The 16,506-nt window shown below is 35.4% G+C and overlaps 3 protein-coding genes across 4 annotated transcripts; 1 reads left to right on the top strand and 2 right to left on the bottom strand.

Annotated features, from left to right (window-relative positions):
- Positions 1-13: 13 nt before the first annotated feature.
- On the bottom strand, positions 14-2,500 carry LOC114374704 (subtilisin-like protease SBT1.4). Its single transcript, XM_028332375.1, has one exon. It carries the CDS (start codon positions 2,468-2,470, stop codon positions 224-226), a length of 2,247 nt encoding a protein of 748 aa, XP_028188176.1. The 5' UTR covers positions 2,471-2,500; the 3' UTR covers positions 14-223.
- Positions 2,501-3,813: 1,313 nt separating this feature from the next.
- LOC114374705 (protein TPX2-like) lies at positions 3,814-10,025 on the bottom strand. 2 transcript variants are annotated; one of them, XM_028332376.1, is made up of 18 exons: positions 9,685-10,024; positions 9,468-9,590; positions 9,074-9,166; positions 8,538-8,679; positions 8,051-8,159; positions 7,567-7,617; positions 7,071-7,168; positions 6,890-6,965; positions 6,732-6,794; positions 6,545-6,631; positions 6,285-6,343; positions 6,113-6,191; positions 4,935-5,000; positions 4,778-4,840; positions 4,515-4,592; positions 4,376-4,420; positions 4,162-4,250; positions 3,814-4,076 (listed from the first exon to the last, which is right to left on the bottom strand). In XM_028332376.1, exons 1-18 carry the CDS (start codon positions 9,863-9,865, stop codon positions 4,058-4,060), a joined length of 1,521 nt encoding a protein of 506 aa, XP_028188177.1. In that variant the 5' UTR covers positions 9,866-10,024; the 3' UTR covers positions 3,814-4,057. The 2 variants fall into 2 exon arrangements, with proteins under 2 accessions (XP_028188177.1, XP_028188178.1); XM_028332377.1 differs by lacking the exon at positions 3,814-4,076 and having other exon boundaries at positions 4,161-4,250; positions 4,376-4,410; positions 9,685-10,025.
- Positions 10,026-13,529: 3,504 nt separating this feature from the next.
- LOC114377638 (probable aminotransferase ACS10) lies at positions 13,530-16,173 on the top strand. The gene is made up of 4 exons (XM_028336246.1): positions 13,530-14,045; positions 14,124-14,249; positions 14,335-14,495; positions 14,838-16,173. The coding sequence occupies exons 1-4, from the start codon at positions 13,683-13,685 to the stop codon at positions 15,691-15,693; spliced, it is 1,506 nt and encodes a 501-aa protein (XP_028192047.1). The 5' UTR covers positions 13,530-13,682; the 3' UTR covers positions 15,694-16,173.
- The last annotated feature ends 333 nt before the right edge of the window (positions 16,174-16,506 follow it).

Consider the following 16,506-nt stretch of genomic DNA (forward strand, 5'->3'; position numbering starts at 1 on the left):
AACACTATGTATATAATTAGAAAACCATTCCATTAAAAAAAATGTTGGTCGCATTTCAAACCATCTGATAAGATGATCTTAACACAACAAGTTATTTGTTAAGGAATTAATGAACTTTTACTAAGGGACATAACACATAGGACCAGGTAGCTAGCTCTTAAATCTCCGCATATATCTTAATTTATTTCTTGAGCATCACCTCACCTCTTGGCGTATGCATGGATCACTTGAAAATAACAGAGATGGGGATCCTAACAGCGTGTTTGTCAGATACCCTAACCCAGGTGAGAGAACCTTGAGCAAAAGTATGGTTGCCTCTATTTTCTTTTATTTCTGGGATAAACTCCACAGAGAATGTAACCTTCTGGTTCACCTCCGTGAACGTTATCTGACTAGGGTTCACACTTATCCCCAAGGCCAAAGGCACATCAAGTTGCACCGTGTAAGTTGACTGTGCAGGTCCAACATTGGTCAACGTTCTGGTGTAGTACTGTGAACTAGACCCCATCAGAATAGAAAATGAAGGGTAATTGAGTTGTGCTTCTGGTATGGCTTTCCCACCAGAGCATCTCACTCTCCTTTGCACTAGAATTTCAATCTCTCTGTCCTCATAGCCCAAACCACACAAATAGGGAACGTAATCCTCTGGCTGAATATCATAAACAAGCCCTGGATCATTTGCTTTATTAGGGTTAACATGGCCTGCACCAGTGGCAAATATGTCAGCAGGTAAATTCCTTTGGTCAACTATGGGTGTGCCTCCGAGGTTGACCGTGTAAGCAGTGGTCATAATTGCTGACTTTATAGCCGCAGGGGACCAATCAGGGTGTGCACTCTTGAGCAATGCAGCAACGCCACTAAGGTGAGGACACGACATTGATGTTCCTGAAACAACGTTATACGCTGGGATTTTGTTGTCTACGGACACAGCCCATGCAGCTAGAATGTTCACTCCGGGTCCAATGATGTCAGGTTTTAGAATCCCTGGACTTGCTTGGCTTGGACCCCTTGAAGAAAATGAAACAACCGTGGGAGCAAGTTCATCACCAATCACGGTTCCTTTGAAGGATATTGTTGCGGTTGGTGAGTAAGATGAGTTTATGTAAGACTTTATGGCCAAGCCAGCAAAGTAACTCACTTCCACTGTTGGCAAAACATAAGCAACAGCGAAAGTACTGAAGCCAAGAGGTTCTGGGTTGGCGAGGATCATGGCTGCACCACCAGCTTTCAGAACTTCTTGTCCTTTTCCAACACTTGGAAAGCCTCCACCTATGTCGCACACAACAACCTTTCCCTTGACATCAACGTTGTTTAAGGAACCTGGGAGACAGAACTCGGAGTTGTTGTTTCCGTTTGCACCAGAATACACTAGTGGCAACAAACTAGGGCTAAAATCTTGGGGTTGGAACAAAGATTCCCCTTCATATTCTGCACCGTTTCCAAGCACTGCCGATGCTGCTATCTTTCTGTCAATTGTGCTTGCACCAACGGTGAGAATCCACGGTGCTTCGTTGGATAGAGTGCTGTAGTCAGGACCAGAGTTTGCGGCTGAGCAACTAACGAAAACTCCACTCTGAATAGCCACAAATGCACCAATCGCAATAGGGTCTTCGAAGAACGGAAGAGAGCCTAAACCAAGGGAAAGAGAAAGAACATCAACACCATCATCAATGGCTATGTCCATTGCGGCTAAGATGGCACTTTCAGTGCAACCAACTTCGTCATTGCACACTTTGTACATTGCCACGTGAGAATTAGGTGCGATGCCAGATGCAGTACCCTGAGCCATGCCGAAAACGCTAGCGTTCTCCACAAATCTTCCAGCGGCTTCTGCAGCAGTGTGAGTTCCGTGGAAGAAGTTTTCAAAAGGAGGCTCTTCAATAGCGTTTTTTAGCAGGTTCCTTGCACCGATGAGTTTGTTGTTGCATGTCCTTTGCCCTGTGAATTCGCAGTGTCCGTTCCATTTTGCTGGTGGAGGTGGGATCCCTTCATCGTTGAAAGATGGATGGAAAGGGTATATACCTGTGTCTATGACTCCAATTATGACACCTTCGCCAAGGTTGGAGCTATTCCACAATCCAACACCTTGTCGCAGCCCCAAGAAAGATGGAGTGTGTGTTGTGTGCAATGAGAGGGTCCTTTCAGGACGAGCTGATACAATCTCATCTTTCTCTTGAAGAACTTTGGCTTCTTCTGGGGTTAACTTCACGGCAAATCCAGAGGCAACGTTGCGGTAAGAGAAAACCATTCGGTTCTTGTGGGTGGTTTGAGGTAGGAACGAGTAATACCAGTTATGTAACTCTTCTGATTGAAGAAAAGATATGGTTTCGGGCTTTTTGACGTGAACAATGTAAGTTTGCAAGTTGTTGTTGATGTCATGCTCTTCAGCCATTGAAGTCGGGTTGGCGCTAAGCATGAAAATAAGGCCGAGAAGAAAAGCAAGCTCCATCACGTACTTGCTTTTGTCCATAGTTGGAAATTTGGTAAAGAAATGCAAATTAAGTTACTTGGGTTGGGATTGGCCTAGTGCCACATGCATGTGTATATATATATATATATATATATATACATGCAGTGGAAAACAAAATGGGTGTGATTAACGATGCCAATTGGTCATAGTTCTACCACTTGGCAAACAAGGAAATGGCCTGCAATGATTGAGGAACATTATTGGTATAATATTATTTTTGATAACATTATTCTTTTACCTTTGTCTTTCATATTAACTATATTTTATCTCAGCTTCTCTCTGGTACAATATTGTGTATAAAAAAAAATACAAATGTAATTTCTCACAAAAAATTTGCTGGCCTAGGACGGTTTATTGTCCAACTACAACCTACTATATTTAGCCCTAACAAAATATTAAGATAACTAATGAGTACGTAAATTAAGGCACTCACATGCTAATTCCCGCTCTAACTCTTGTGCATTGATTTTTATGGACGAGGCCCGTCCCCAATAGGCGGAAAGGACATTCATTCTTCTTAGCTGTGTTTTATAACATATTGCCCCAACATTATCATATGTTCCTCTCTTGATGAACCAAAATGTTAAAACCAAAAAATTTATAGAGTTCAATGTTAGAATTATTTTTTACCTAGAAAAAGCATCTTATCTCTTCGCTATAAATAAAATTTTAGCCCTAATTATTGCTATTATTTTAGATTTCGATCTTTATATATATATATATATATATATATATATATATATATATATATATATATATATATATAGTTAACACACCAATCTTTATAAGATATTGGTTCCTGCGTCAATGAGAGATTAAAATCAAAATGAAAGAAAATATAAGGAATTGGAATCCTGATAAAAAATTACAAGGATGAAAGAATTGCAAGGAATCCTTTTAGGATGCTTCATTTATATATATAAAACCTATCCATCTTTTGTAGTACAAAGGTTAGTCTTATTGGAACTATCCTATTCATCCTTCAAAACGTATCACATCTCAAATATGATGAAATGGGATGAATTGAAATGATATTTGACAAGTACATTTATCTTGAATAAATTCATAATTTCTTTATTTAAGATTGTCAAAAATCGTAGGTGTGCTCATTAAATTTTGTATGATTCAAAATATACGGTTTAGTATTCTATGCTATTAATAATAAGTAAAACATAAATTATAATATAAATCAATGCAAACTTTTTTATGATATTTATTCTAAATATTAGAATAGACAATAGTACAGAATACTAAACCGTATATTTTGATTTATACAAATTATTATACTGAGGCTAATTAAAATGCAGAAAATAGGCTTAAAAATTATATATAATACACTTGCCTGCCTATTAACGATTTTATTATTGGATTATGACCCAGAGGGGAGTTGTACAAGATACAAGTGATGCAGAATTTTGTATGCTAACTTCTGTCCTAACAGTAATTTTCTAAGATTCTGTGTACCAATAAAAAAAATCTGAGAAAGTTGTTAGGCGACTGTTAGATTCAGCTATGTTGCTATCGAAGTTCAACTCTGGCAGAGAAACTATTTTCTATGTTGCATATTGGCCTTTGTCTGTATCGTCATCATCGAATTCCCAAGCTCCTGCACCATTTCAGTTGAAAGCAGATAATATAGCCAATGAAATGTACCAAACATGAACAATAGTAGTAGTGTCAATTATGCATACCTCCTTGCTGTCAACATAGTACCAGCGTCACCGTCGCAACCTTCCCTCCCACTGTGAATTTGCCTTCCCCCAAATACGAAAGGTGTTTCCTATTTACAATTTGTGCGATGAATCAGTAAAAGAAACACATTAGAAAATGAATGGGGGAAAAACAAAAATGGATATGAATGAAAATCATAGGCTAAATGTATTCTTCAGGCAATGCTATCTATACCTTCACATCCAGATGAAAAGAACTTCCTATATTTTCTTTTGAATCCTTGCACCCAGAAACAAATAACTCAGTATGATAACAAGACCAATAAAAATAATACGCGATAGCCACATTTAATTCAAAGTTACAGAAGGAAAACCTCTCTGAACACTCTGGAATGCCGAGGCAGTTTCAACTGAGATCCATTATTTGACTGGACTTCGGATGTTAGGGACATCTGCCAACATTTTACGATAGGAGAATGAATGAGAATAGTAGAATTAAATATCTTTTATAAACAGTAACAATACTGATTAAGTGAAGAACCCTCAATGCAAAATATCTCTGGATTAATTTAAAAGAAATTGCAGTTAAGAAAAAAATATGTAAGGAGCAAGAAAAAAGATCGGCATGAATTCACACCTTGCTAAAGAGTTCGCTTGGTGGGTTATGCTGAACCCTCTTTTCCGTATGGAAATTAAATTCCTGTATAAATTGAAGCAAGATGTGATATCATCATATTTTTTTATCCAGATTCCCGATATTATTAAGGTGAGAAAAAACAAGCAAACCAACTCACCATTGGCACCGTGGTTTCCTGCTTTCTGTTCAGGAAAACAGCAATATCTCCTTTACTTGAAAGAATCTGCACCGGCACTTTACAGTTGGTAGTGCAGCAAATAAAAAAAAATAACAGGGGAAAGAAAGGTAGAGCATACTGGATACATATTAGAGTATTGTATAGAGAGGTGCAGTATTCAACTGCACTCTCTCAAGTTAGTAGTTAGCACACTGTGTCAGTTTGTAAAGTTAGTTATTGACAGCTGTTGCATGACTAACTAACTTTTTCCTAACTACCTAACTGTATTGCAACTAACTTCATAACTCTATAAATAGTGTTGTAACTCAGGATTCAATTACCTCAATAATATTTTCTCATTCCTTCTTTGAAGTTTTATCTTCTTTTCTCATTTTCTATGATCTAAACAGAGTTCTAACATGATCTATTAGTTTTCTAATAATACAGATGACAAAATGACAACGAAGTATTGAAATAGAAATCCACCTTTTCATCAGATCAAACTACTTCTATACAGAAAAACCACAAGCAAAAGAATATTTCATAAGCAAATTAGAGTTACCATACTTTCATTCACATTATTTATATCAACTTTTGAGATTAAGTATAATAACTTGAGTTTTACAGGAAATTCTCTTGACAAATTGTTTCAGAAATAATTTTATGTTAATCCTAAGATTGGGTCATAAAAGTAAAATATGTTTTGAGTTCACAAAAATAAAAGCAAGTGAAAATGAAAATAAAAGTCTGAAAACTTGTATACCACGCAACAATTTTAATATGCAACTTCATCATAACTAAAACTGGCCAGTGAATGTATAATACAATGTCAACCAAACCTCCCACAAGGGTATGATGTGGTAGTGTCTGGCATAACTTGTTGCCAAACAGAATTTTAAGAAAAGAAACTTTCAAAAAAAGCAATTAGTTTTCATGAAAAAAACTTTGAAAAGAAAACCTCATTGTTTATGCAATTTGCTTAAATGTATTCATTAAAGTCATACAACTTGTACAAACTATTTTAATTTTAATTGGAGATAGATGCTTGGTTAAAAGTAAGAAATTTGAAAATCTTAACTCATACAACTAGAATATAGTTTAAAGTTCATTGTTTCGTTTCTTCATAAAACTGTAGTCCAGGTATCTTCATACCAAATTTATTGCCAATATCTCGTTACCTTCTTATTAAGAGGACGAGCTTTAAAACAATGAGCAAAATCCAATCCATCATGCTTTGGAGCACCCAGGGCAGATGGCCTATGCAAAGGGAGTATTTTGAAGTTAGTACCATTGTTTCATGATTTATGGGAATAGAATGTTAATTCTAACATTTATCATCGCATTTGCTACCTTCTCAAATCCCTGATTCTATTTTCTTGAGCAGAAACAGCTGTATGTTTGTCCAAATCCTGCAACCAGCAAACTTAAGTTCCCCAGAGATCACTAATCATATGTATCTTGTAACAACAAACTAAAGCAAGAAAATGCAGGTAAAAATCACAAGCATGAATCAGGTACAACCGTACAAGAAAATGAATGACATTTGACAGAATACAATTATGTGAAGAGACATTAATATTACTACTTAAAATTGTATGACCTAAATTAACCTTATCAAAATCATTGCAATGAAGTGAAGACGATGAAGTCGCAGATGTATGCTGCATGGCCCTCTCTTGTGTCCTGAGATGAAATTCCTAAGAAGACATAAAAGAACATGAGCTTCAAGATAACTGATGCATTGTCTGATTAATCATCGTGGTTCAATTCTTATGAAAGCAAGTGTCAAGAGCTTACTAGAAATTCTGGCAATCGTGGAGTGCTCCTCTTGGGAAGTGGAAACGAAGGAGCATTTAGAATCTAGATTATGAGCATAATTAGTTAGGGGAAAGGATGTAAAAGATAAAAATAAGATTAACCCAACAAAATAAATTCTAAAAACAGCAAGTACCGACTTTTCTGTTTAACGGGCGTGCTTTGAATCTGGGGACAGCCACTGTCACAACTTCTGCCTCTGCAGCAGGTTTAGGTCTGGAAAGCACAAGTATAATATGTTGACTTCAATTTTGAGGAAGATGAATCATGTTTGAAGAAAAATCATCTTCATTAAGATTTTACTACACTAAAATAACAAACCTAATCCTTTGTGCTCTGTGAGCTGTTTCTAGGTCAGGCTCTCTAGGAATAGTAATCTTCAGCTTGGAATGTCCAGAATTTTGATCAACAGTTGCAACCTGAAAGAATATGCAAATTTATAGTGCACCATTGTGTGAACCTACTCCCTATCCCTAATTAAAAATGACCCTTTGCCCAATGGAATTTAACTATTTTCTTTTTATTTTTTGCTATTCAAATTTGAAATTTAGATACTTGTCAAGATTCAAGAGTACCCTCTCCTTGGACATTATTTGATATATTTCCACCCATAACAACAGTGCTGTATCAGGAAAACAATAAGGACGGAATTTCTGTTCATTTGTTTATGAAAATCAAATAGGGAAAGCAATAATGAACAACAGAGGTGGGCAAAAATATATGGTACAGAATATGAGCATCATACAAGTCACATGAAGAATATATTTGGCAAATGGCATGTAAAATCTACTCAAGTAATCTGCATTATAATCCTTACCTTTTTAGGTGCCTTGTGGACAAAATTAACTTGCTGCTTCACATCAGCAACCTATCATAGAGAAGATACAGTAAGCAATCCAATTACCCTGTCTAAAAATAAATGGAATGCCAGCAATAGTAAATACACATTTAAATTTTCAGTTCATGGTTTCAAGTACTTCCATGATACCAGCCAAACATGGGGGGAAATTTTATTCTAATAATCTATGATCCATTAAATTGTTAACCTTGAAAAACATCAACTAAATTCTCATAACTACCTTAAACCATTTCTGATACAAAAAAGTGGAACACAATTTTAAGAGCAAATGCATCATTAGCAACTTATTAAGAGCTGCACAAAATTTTAAAGCACTAATGTTCAAATTTTATGATCAATTTCTGCCTTATATCTAAGCATTCAGACAGAGACAAAGAATAACAGTCACTTCTTCTGTTATCAGATAATCACAGGAAGAAGTAGAATAGTCAAATTTACAGACCTTGTGCAAGCTGCCACCTTCTAATTTCTGCCGTTTGGCAGCTTGACACTCTATCCCAGAAGAGGTAGATGAATTCATTTTTTTGTTATGATCTTGTACTTTCTGAAACCTGAGGACAATGGAATAGTTGAGTTGTAGATATATAAGGAAAAGCAGTTTTCTTGACATCCATGGATTAGAAAGCTAGATACAACCATAAAACATCGTAGCACCAAAGAGAAAAAGTAGGGAATAAATGCAGTAATACCACGGCAGTCCTACTTAATAAGAATCCATGACTTCATAAAGAACAGAGTAACCATCCAAGTAAGAGAGCATTTAAGTCAATGTACCATGCCGAGCAAACAGATATCTTATAGTAGAATGCAGTGACATGATTCAATTAAAAAAATGTTTGCCAACTAATCAAGTGTTGCAAGACTGTTTGATTTTCACTAATAATTCATTCCTTGAACCATGACAAAGGACAAGTTTCTTCAATGATCACCTTGAGCTAACAATTTGATGGGGCCGATTTTGCTTAGCCAACAGACTAGCAGTAGGTCTCATTAGTGTTGAACCCTTCATCACAGCAGATTTAACCTTAGAATTCAAATTGCTACCAATTGTCTTACTGCTAAAGGTCATTCCTGGAAAGACATAATTACATATCAGGCTCAGGAAAGAAAAACAAGTTTAGATAGAACGTAAAAGGAAAAATACATAAAGAAAATTGCAAAAACATACTGTTATAAATAATAAAAGCAAAATGTAATGAGTTATAAATTACCAAAAAAACTACAGTTCAGAACAAAAATCACTGTGGCACAAGAGATTAAATTCAACATACATTAGGTTCACAACTCAAACAATGGTATGATTGGGTTTAAAGAGAAACTTTGATGAAGCCAAAGTTGAAACTGTGCAATTAATCAGTTGATTTGTGGGGAAGGATCACAAGATGTATAAGCAAAAAATTTCATTAAAGACTATCCCTCCTTACTCAGCATCATCTATCATCACACTATCTATAAGATTAGTTACCTGAGGTTACTTGTAAAAGTTGCAAATTAAGATCGTACGGAATTCCACTCAGCAAGGCAGAAATGTTCCCACTCCCACCCCCTCCTTTTGAACCTGACAAGTAGAAAGCATCAGTAAGCCAAGAGCCATGCCCCTTCTAACATAACACGTAAATGAAAATTGGGGTAAAATCTCATTCTAGTCCCGAGATTGCAAGTGTAGGTCATTTTAGTCCTTTACAAAATTCACACATTAGTCTCCTAATCTTTTGCATAAAAAAATTAGATGAAAGTAAATGTCGATTTGTAAAATCAGGATTAAGATGAGCCTAATGTTAAGGATTGAGGTGACCAATGCTCACAACATTTGAGTTGAGAGAGTAAAATCAAGAGAACAGTGGAAGAGGATTGCATACCGTCATGGTGAAAAACTGTGCGAGAAAATCCAATCCCGGACGGAACATTAGACTTGGCAGCGTGAACGGTGGTTGCACATTCGCTAACGTCGTCCTCTCTCGCCACTAACTTCGCCACAAAAGCTGAAACAAAAAAAAAAAAAACACAGTGATTACAAAATAATGCACGTTTATAGAAAAGAAGGAAAGAATAGAAGAAAAAGAGGGTTAAACGGACGAGAAGGAGGATAGCTTCCGGCGGAATGAAACCAGAGTTCGGCTTGGCGAGCCTGAGCGGGAGTTTCTTGTGCACCGAAATCGAAGAATCGAACTGCGTCGAACTCGTAATCCAAATCAATCTCGTGAGCAACGAACACTTGTGCCTCTACTTCCATATCTTCCTCTTCCATCATCATCATCACCTCTTCTTCCTCACTAAGATAGGTTTCAATTCAAATGCACTATCATTGATTATTATTATTATATTTAATGTAAGTGCAAACAAATATTTTTGTGTGCGTTCAAACTCTTGGCAGTGCCACTGTTGCTTGAAGTAGTGTTGAGTTCAGCGATGAGGTTTTGCAAATAAACGGAATAGAAATAGAAATAACAAATGATTAATTATGAATTACATGAGTAAAATACAAAATTAGTCATGTAATAGTAGGCTTACCGTGCATCGGTCTTCTAATTACTAAAATTGTATTTTTGATCTTTTTAGTTTTTTTTCATTTTGATTTTAATTTCTTTTAAATTTATTCATAAATTTAAATTTCAACATTAAATATGCATTTAAATGGATGATGACCAGAAGAAAATATATTAGAGTTATCCTTGGACGTATATTTTTATGTCTAATCAGAACATAATATCAAATATTTCTTTCTAATCGTCAACATTTAAATCTGTAAACTTAGAGACCAAGTTCATTAAAATCAAAGTTAGAGACAATAAGGAGATAAAAATATTAAAAATATAATTTGACCTTTTGTAATTTTGTTTGTCTGGTTGCAGTGGGACCCGCGAGGAGTAAGTGAGTAACGACCAACGATCTAAAATTTGAATTGTATGGGACAGTGTGTTTGGACGGATTCACCCTTGGGCTCTTTGGATTGGATACAATTTGAAGGGAAGTGGTGCTTTGGACTGCGTTATATTATGTTATGTGTGGTCACTGCTTAGACTCAGACTCTGCGATTTCGGCGCCTCCTCGTTTACCTTTCGCAATCCATTATATTTGCAAAACTCCCCCTAACGTAACGGCTCTCTTTCCTCCCTCTTGGGCTGGGCTTCGCTGGGATGGGCCGCGTAACTGATATTTTAAGGTAACGATAGGTTATATTTTCAAAACGAAATTACTTTTTCTGGTTTACTTTCAAACTCTCTTCGAAAAAATTATACAGAGCACTAAGTAAATAAGTATTCATTAATAAAACATGATATACATATAAAAAATTATATAATTATTATTTTTTATGTCTATCTCTCTATTACTGTGACAAAATAAATAATGTGTAGAAAAAAGATGAACACAAAAAATATTATTATACAAATAACATTTCTTTCCATTGATATACGCGTGCAAATAATCAGAAAAACTAAAAAACATGTTCAGGATTGGAGCTAAGACGAAAATGATCGGGAAGTGAAGGACAAAATCAATAAATATTTTTATCATCTAATGGCTAAAGAGTAAAACGAATTGAGATATTTTTCCATATAGGGGAAAAAACTCATCCTTATCCACCATTAACTTGTTCTTACATTCAGCATTCTTTCAAGAATACATCTTGTCCTTGCTTTCTGTTTATCCTTTTCACCAGAAGAAAAAAAAAATTAAAGTGTTAATGAATTAGATTGATATAAAAAATATCATCTTATGGACGCTTGAAGTTTTCAATAAAAATTAATTTATATCAATATCATCATCATGACAAAAAAGTAATCAACTATCAAGCGGATATCAATTAGGCATTTTATTGTATTTATTAAGTTTTGAAGCAGTTTATTAATTAAGTACTAGTATAATATTTTGTGGATTTCAAGTGTTTATTTTAATTTAAGTAAGTAAAATTAAAAATACATAAGAGACAAAAATATCATTATTGTTAGATAATGAAATTATGTATCTTAAAAATAAGGATGTTATTTTATCCTTTCTTTGATGACACTCTCGGCCATAAGTTGTATTATGTGTGTTTTGTTAGGACTGATTTTTTGCAAGGCTACTCTCCACCCGCTAGAAATGTAATAATACAGAGAGTCTAATCCCGTCGTAGCCTCCAGCCAAATCAGTTCATTTCACTCTCAGCAATCAATCGCTCTTCCTTTCATCTTTCTCCGATCCTGCAAAAAATAACTATTGACATGAAAACTATGCAGATATGTTTTCTGAATCAAGACACTATTTTCATGCCTCTCAAGTTTATATGATGAGTTAAATTTAAAATTTAAGATTAATAAAATACTATTAATATAACATTTAAGATAATTATTATAAAAATTAACAAGTATTTATAATTGGATGGTATTATAAAATACTGCACACTATCAATACATAATCTATTAACCCAAACCAAAATCAATATATAGTTTTTTTTCTTATAAATGAACTAAACCTAATTTAAATCAAACTTATATACACATATATAATTATATTTATGAAGACATTTACTATCTATTATGTATGTGCACTTTTAATATTGGTAGTTAACTTCATTAGCATAATTAAGATTAGTTATTTTCTTGTAAAAGAATTAATTATTTTACTCACTCTAAAAAACTTGGATCTCTTTTAATTTGATTGGGAGATTTAATTTAATATCATATTCAAATTCCCAAAGACATATATTTAATAATTCAAAACTGATATAGCCGACATTTTAAATTCTTTAAAATTAATTTAACAATTTTCTATTAAAAATTTATTTGTGTGGCATAAGAAAATTTAAGATTTCAGTCATGAAATTGGCAATGTTACATGGTTTGTTTGTTAGCATTAATTTTACACGCAACCGGATTCTCATCCAAGCCTCAACCTCAAACGTCCACGTCCCTGTTTTTATATATGAAAAATATAAATAAAAGATCTTATGCATGATTGAATGACTCAGTCTCGGACTCTTAAGTCTTAATATGAAAGTTTATTTTTAAGCTTTCTAATGTATGGAAAAATCGCTTCATAATAGCATATAATAATTTGCTAGTATGAAAGAGTAATCATACATATAATAATTTTTTTATCTCTTTTTTAGTACTTCACATATTTTTAGTCTTGTCGTATGAAAATTGTTGTTAAAAATCATATAAAAGTATCATCACTCAAATTGAAATGATCGAGTACATGAGATTCTGAATTTGATGATTTGAAGAGTTCTTTCCTCCACTCAATCGTGTTTTGTCTCTCTCTCCCATACATAGAATAATCGCATTGATTGTGCTCGAGAACAACCTTAGTCTGGGTCCAAATTTCAGCTTGTGGCCTATCTACTCTCATTTCTGGTTTTTTGTTTCCATTTGTGCTTCATTTTTACCGTTCATTTCGCTCATTGTTCTCATGATAAACTCTTTGACATACATTGTCGCATCTATCAACGTTCAATTGAACGGTGCACAAACCATTTGGCCCCTGCATGAACTGTGCATATGGCAGCAACGATGGGAAGCCACATGTATAATTTTATTTTATTAATTTAGCTTAAAGTATGAGTAATATTATATTACTTTTTCAAAATTTTATAATTTTTTTTATTATATCACTTGTATTAACTCTTCACTGATTATTTATATTTATTGTAAAATTATCGTGGAAAAAATAAAACATCATTTTTATATTATATTGAACAGTGACTTGAGCTTAGGGACACAGCTTGTGTTGAATTTCGTTGAAGTTAGCTTGGCTTAATGCTTTTACGCTATACATTAAATAAGAAACTGTTCTTTATATATGTAAATAAGCATTTGACATGCACGACATTATATTTTAGGACACGAGTTCTTTGTACATAACTTACACGACTTTACATATATTAAATGCAAAATTAAAGGCATAGGTGAAGAGAATTTCCTTTTTTGATCTAAGAAATTGATAAATAACACAAATTTGTCTTTACGAAAATCATAAAAGCTATCAGGTTTTTGGTTTCAAAATAATGATATTGGAATGAGATGAGAGCATTATTAATGATAAAACCTTGTATCCAAGATACATTGGAGGAAGAGTAAGAGAGCGATGAGATGAGAGTGATAGTGCCTCTACAAGGAGTTGTCCAAGGCACAGGGGGTCTTTTCTGGGGTTCTGTCATTCCTTGTGCTCTATTCTACTTTCTTCAGCTCTACTTCAAAACCAAGACACCTCACCACCCTCCACCTTCCCAAAACAACCACAAGGACGATGACTCCACCACCTTCCACCGCTCTCTCTCTTCCAATCACAGGCACTCCACTACCACTGCCTCCGCTTACGTGTCTCCTCGTGCCAATTCCATAACCGCTGCTAACTCCCCTTACTTCCTAGGCTTGCACAAGCTTGCAGATGATCCCTATCACGAGACTCATAATCCTGATGGTGTTATTCAGCTTTCTTTGCATCAAAGCACCGTGAGTTGAGTTTCTTCTCTCTTCACTCTTCTCTTCACAACCATACGTTAAATTGACTTGGTTCATTGTTGGCTGTAGCTGTCTCTCGACTTGATTCAAGATTGGATTCACCACAACGGAAGCAGTGCTGTGTTCGGGACACCACTCGGCATTTCTAGGATTGTTCCTTACCAACCTCTCCATGGATTGATGGAGCTCAAAGTGGTAATTCCTATCATTTCCCTTCTCTGTGCTCTGTTTTTTCATATAATAAAGTGATTCTTGCTTGATGAATTCTCTAATCCTGCAGGCTGTGGCTGGTTTCATGTCTCAAGTTTTGGAAAACCTGATTTTCTTCAACACCTCGAGAATGGTACTAACTGCAGGTGCCACTTCTGCCATCGAGATTCTAAGCTTCTGTCTAGCAGATCATGGAAACGCATTCCTTGTTCCCACGCCTCTTAGCCCTGGGTAAAAATCACTTTCCCATCTCCCAACTATCCATTTTATGTTGCACACAAGTTTTTAAACTGCAGTTTCGTTGCAGTCTTTAAATTGCACCCATGCGACTACAATTGTGACCACAAAACACTCCAAAAATCTTCAAGTTGCGATCAAAATTGCAGTTGCAGTTCAAAACTTTTGCAGATTTTAAATTGGGGTTGTAATCACATTTTGTCACAACTGATGTGACTATAATTACAAATTTATAATTAAAAGATTCTAAACACTTGATGCTGTAATCACAATTAAGGTTACAGACTGTTTCTTTAAAACTTTTCCTGCTTTGACAGTTTTGAATACTTTGTGCAGCTTTGACGGGGTTGTAAAATGGCGCACTGGCGTGGAGATAGTACCTGTTCCCTGCCGCAGCACTGATGACTTCAATTTAAGTATAACTTCAATCGAGAGAATCTTCAATCAAGCAAAGATGCGTGGTCAAAAAGTTCGCGGAATTATAATAAACAACCCCTCAAATCCTGCTGGCAAACTATTGGATAGGGAAACACTGTTGGATCTTTTGGACTTTGCTAGAGAGAAGAACATTCACATAATCTCTAATGAAATGTTTGCCAGCTCTTCTTATGGAAACGAAGAGTTTGTGAGCATGGCAGAAATCATGGAGGCAGAAGATCATGACCGGGACAGAGTTCATGTAGTGTTTGGTTTGTCAAATGAGCTCTCGGTTCCAGGTTTAAAGGTGGGTGTTATCTACTCTTATAATGACAATGTCGTGGCTGCTTCTAGCAAATTGGCAAGGTTCTCCACTGTTTCTGCCCCAACCCAAAGATTGCTCATCTCCATGCTCTCAGATACAAGTTTTGTGCAAAATTTTATTGAGGTTAACAGATTGAGGCTGCGGAAAATGTATAATACATTTGTTGCAGGGCTGAAGCAGTTGGGGATTGAGTGCACTAGGAGCAGTGGTGGTTTTTGCTGCTGGGCTGACATGAGCAGGTTGATTCGCTCTTACAGTGAAAAGGGGGAGCTTGAGCTCTGGGATAGATTGTTGAATGTTGCTAAGATCAATGTTACCCCGGGATCATCATGTCACTGCATTGAACCTGGATGGTTTCGTTTTTGTTTTGCTACATCCACTGAAAAGGCTGTTTCTGTAGTAATGGAGCGGCTTCGGAGAATTGTTGAGGCCACAAATGGACATAGTTGATGTGGGGTCAATTAGTTCTGCAAATTTAGTTGGTTTATTGATTTTTTATTCTTTTGGAGAAGGCAGCATCATCCTAGGAGGAATAAATAATCACCAAGGGGTAGTTGGATGACATGGACATGGGTGTTATGCAATGGAGTTGCTTCAAAATGACATGGACAAGGTGGCACCACTGATGCTATCAAGTTAAGTCGCTTACAATGACAAAAGTGTATGAAAAGAAAGGAAAGATAAAAAGAAAAAACTCACTGCAAGAACCTAATTTGGTTATAGGCATGATGGCAGTTTTTATTTTTTATTCTTCACCTTCATTTTTAGCATTTGCTTTTATTTCATAAACTTATATTAGAGATTAGAGAATCACATATCCTTCAAGCTTTGTATATTTCAGCAGGAAGGTCCTATTGTATTATATATAACATTTGGTGTGATAATTGACAAACCCGAGGGCAGAATTTGATAAGTGTTCTTGATTGCTCAGCTGTTGAAGTTTAATGAGCTTTTGGATGACATGCTCTTTCTAAGGAATTCCTGAAGACCCTTTATCAGGGTGCTCCTCCTTCACGAGGATTGATCAAATTTAATGTTGATAGCAACTTCCCTAGACAACACTTTGTAAGAAGAAAAGCCAGTTTTGTGGGGTAGAATATGGGTAATAACAGGCATTCATTTGCTTTTTGGGGGGAAAAGGCAAAGAAAGAAGAAAAAGATAAAGATTAGAAACAGAGCCGTCGTATGGTATCATGCTTTCTCAACGTTTTCTCGTATCATCGTTTGTATTGTACCTCGTGACATTTCTGGAAAGCCAAAAGA

Source organism: Glycine soja, chromosome 11 (assembly GCF_004193775.1).
Source record: "Glycine soja cultivar W05 chromosome 11, ASM419377v2, whole genome shotgun sequence".
Classification (NCBI taxonomy): Eukaryota; Viridiplantae; Streptophyta; class Magnoliopsida; order Fabales; family Fabaceae; genus Glycine; species Glycine soja.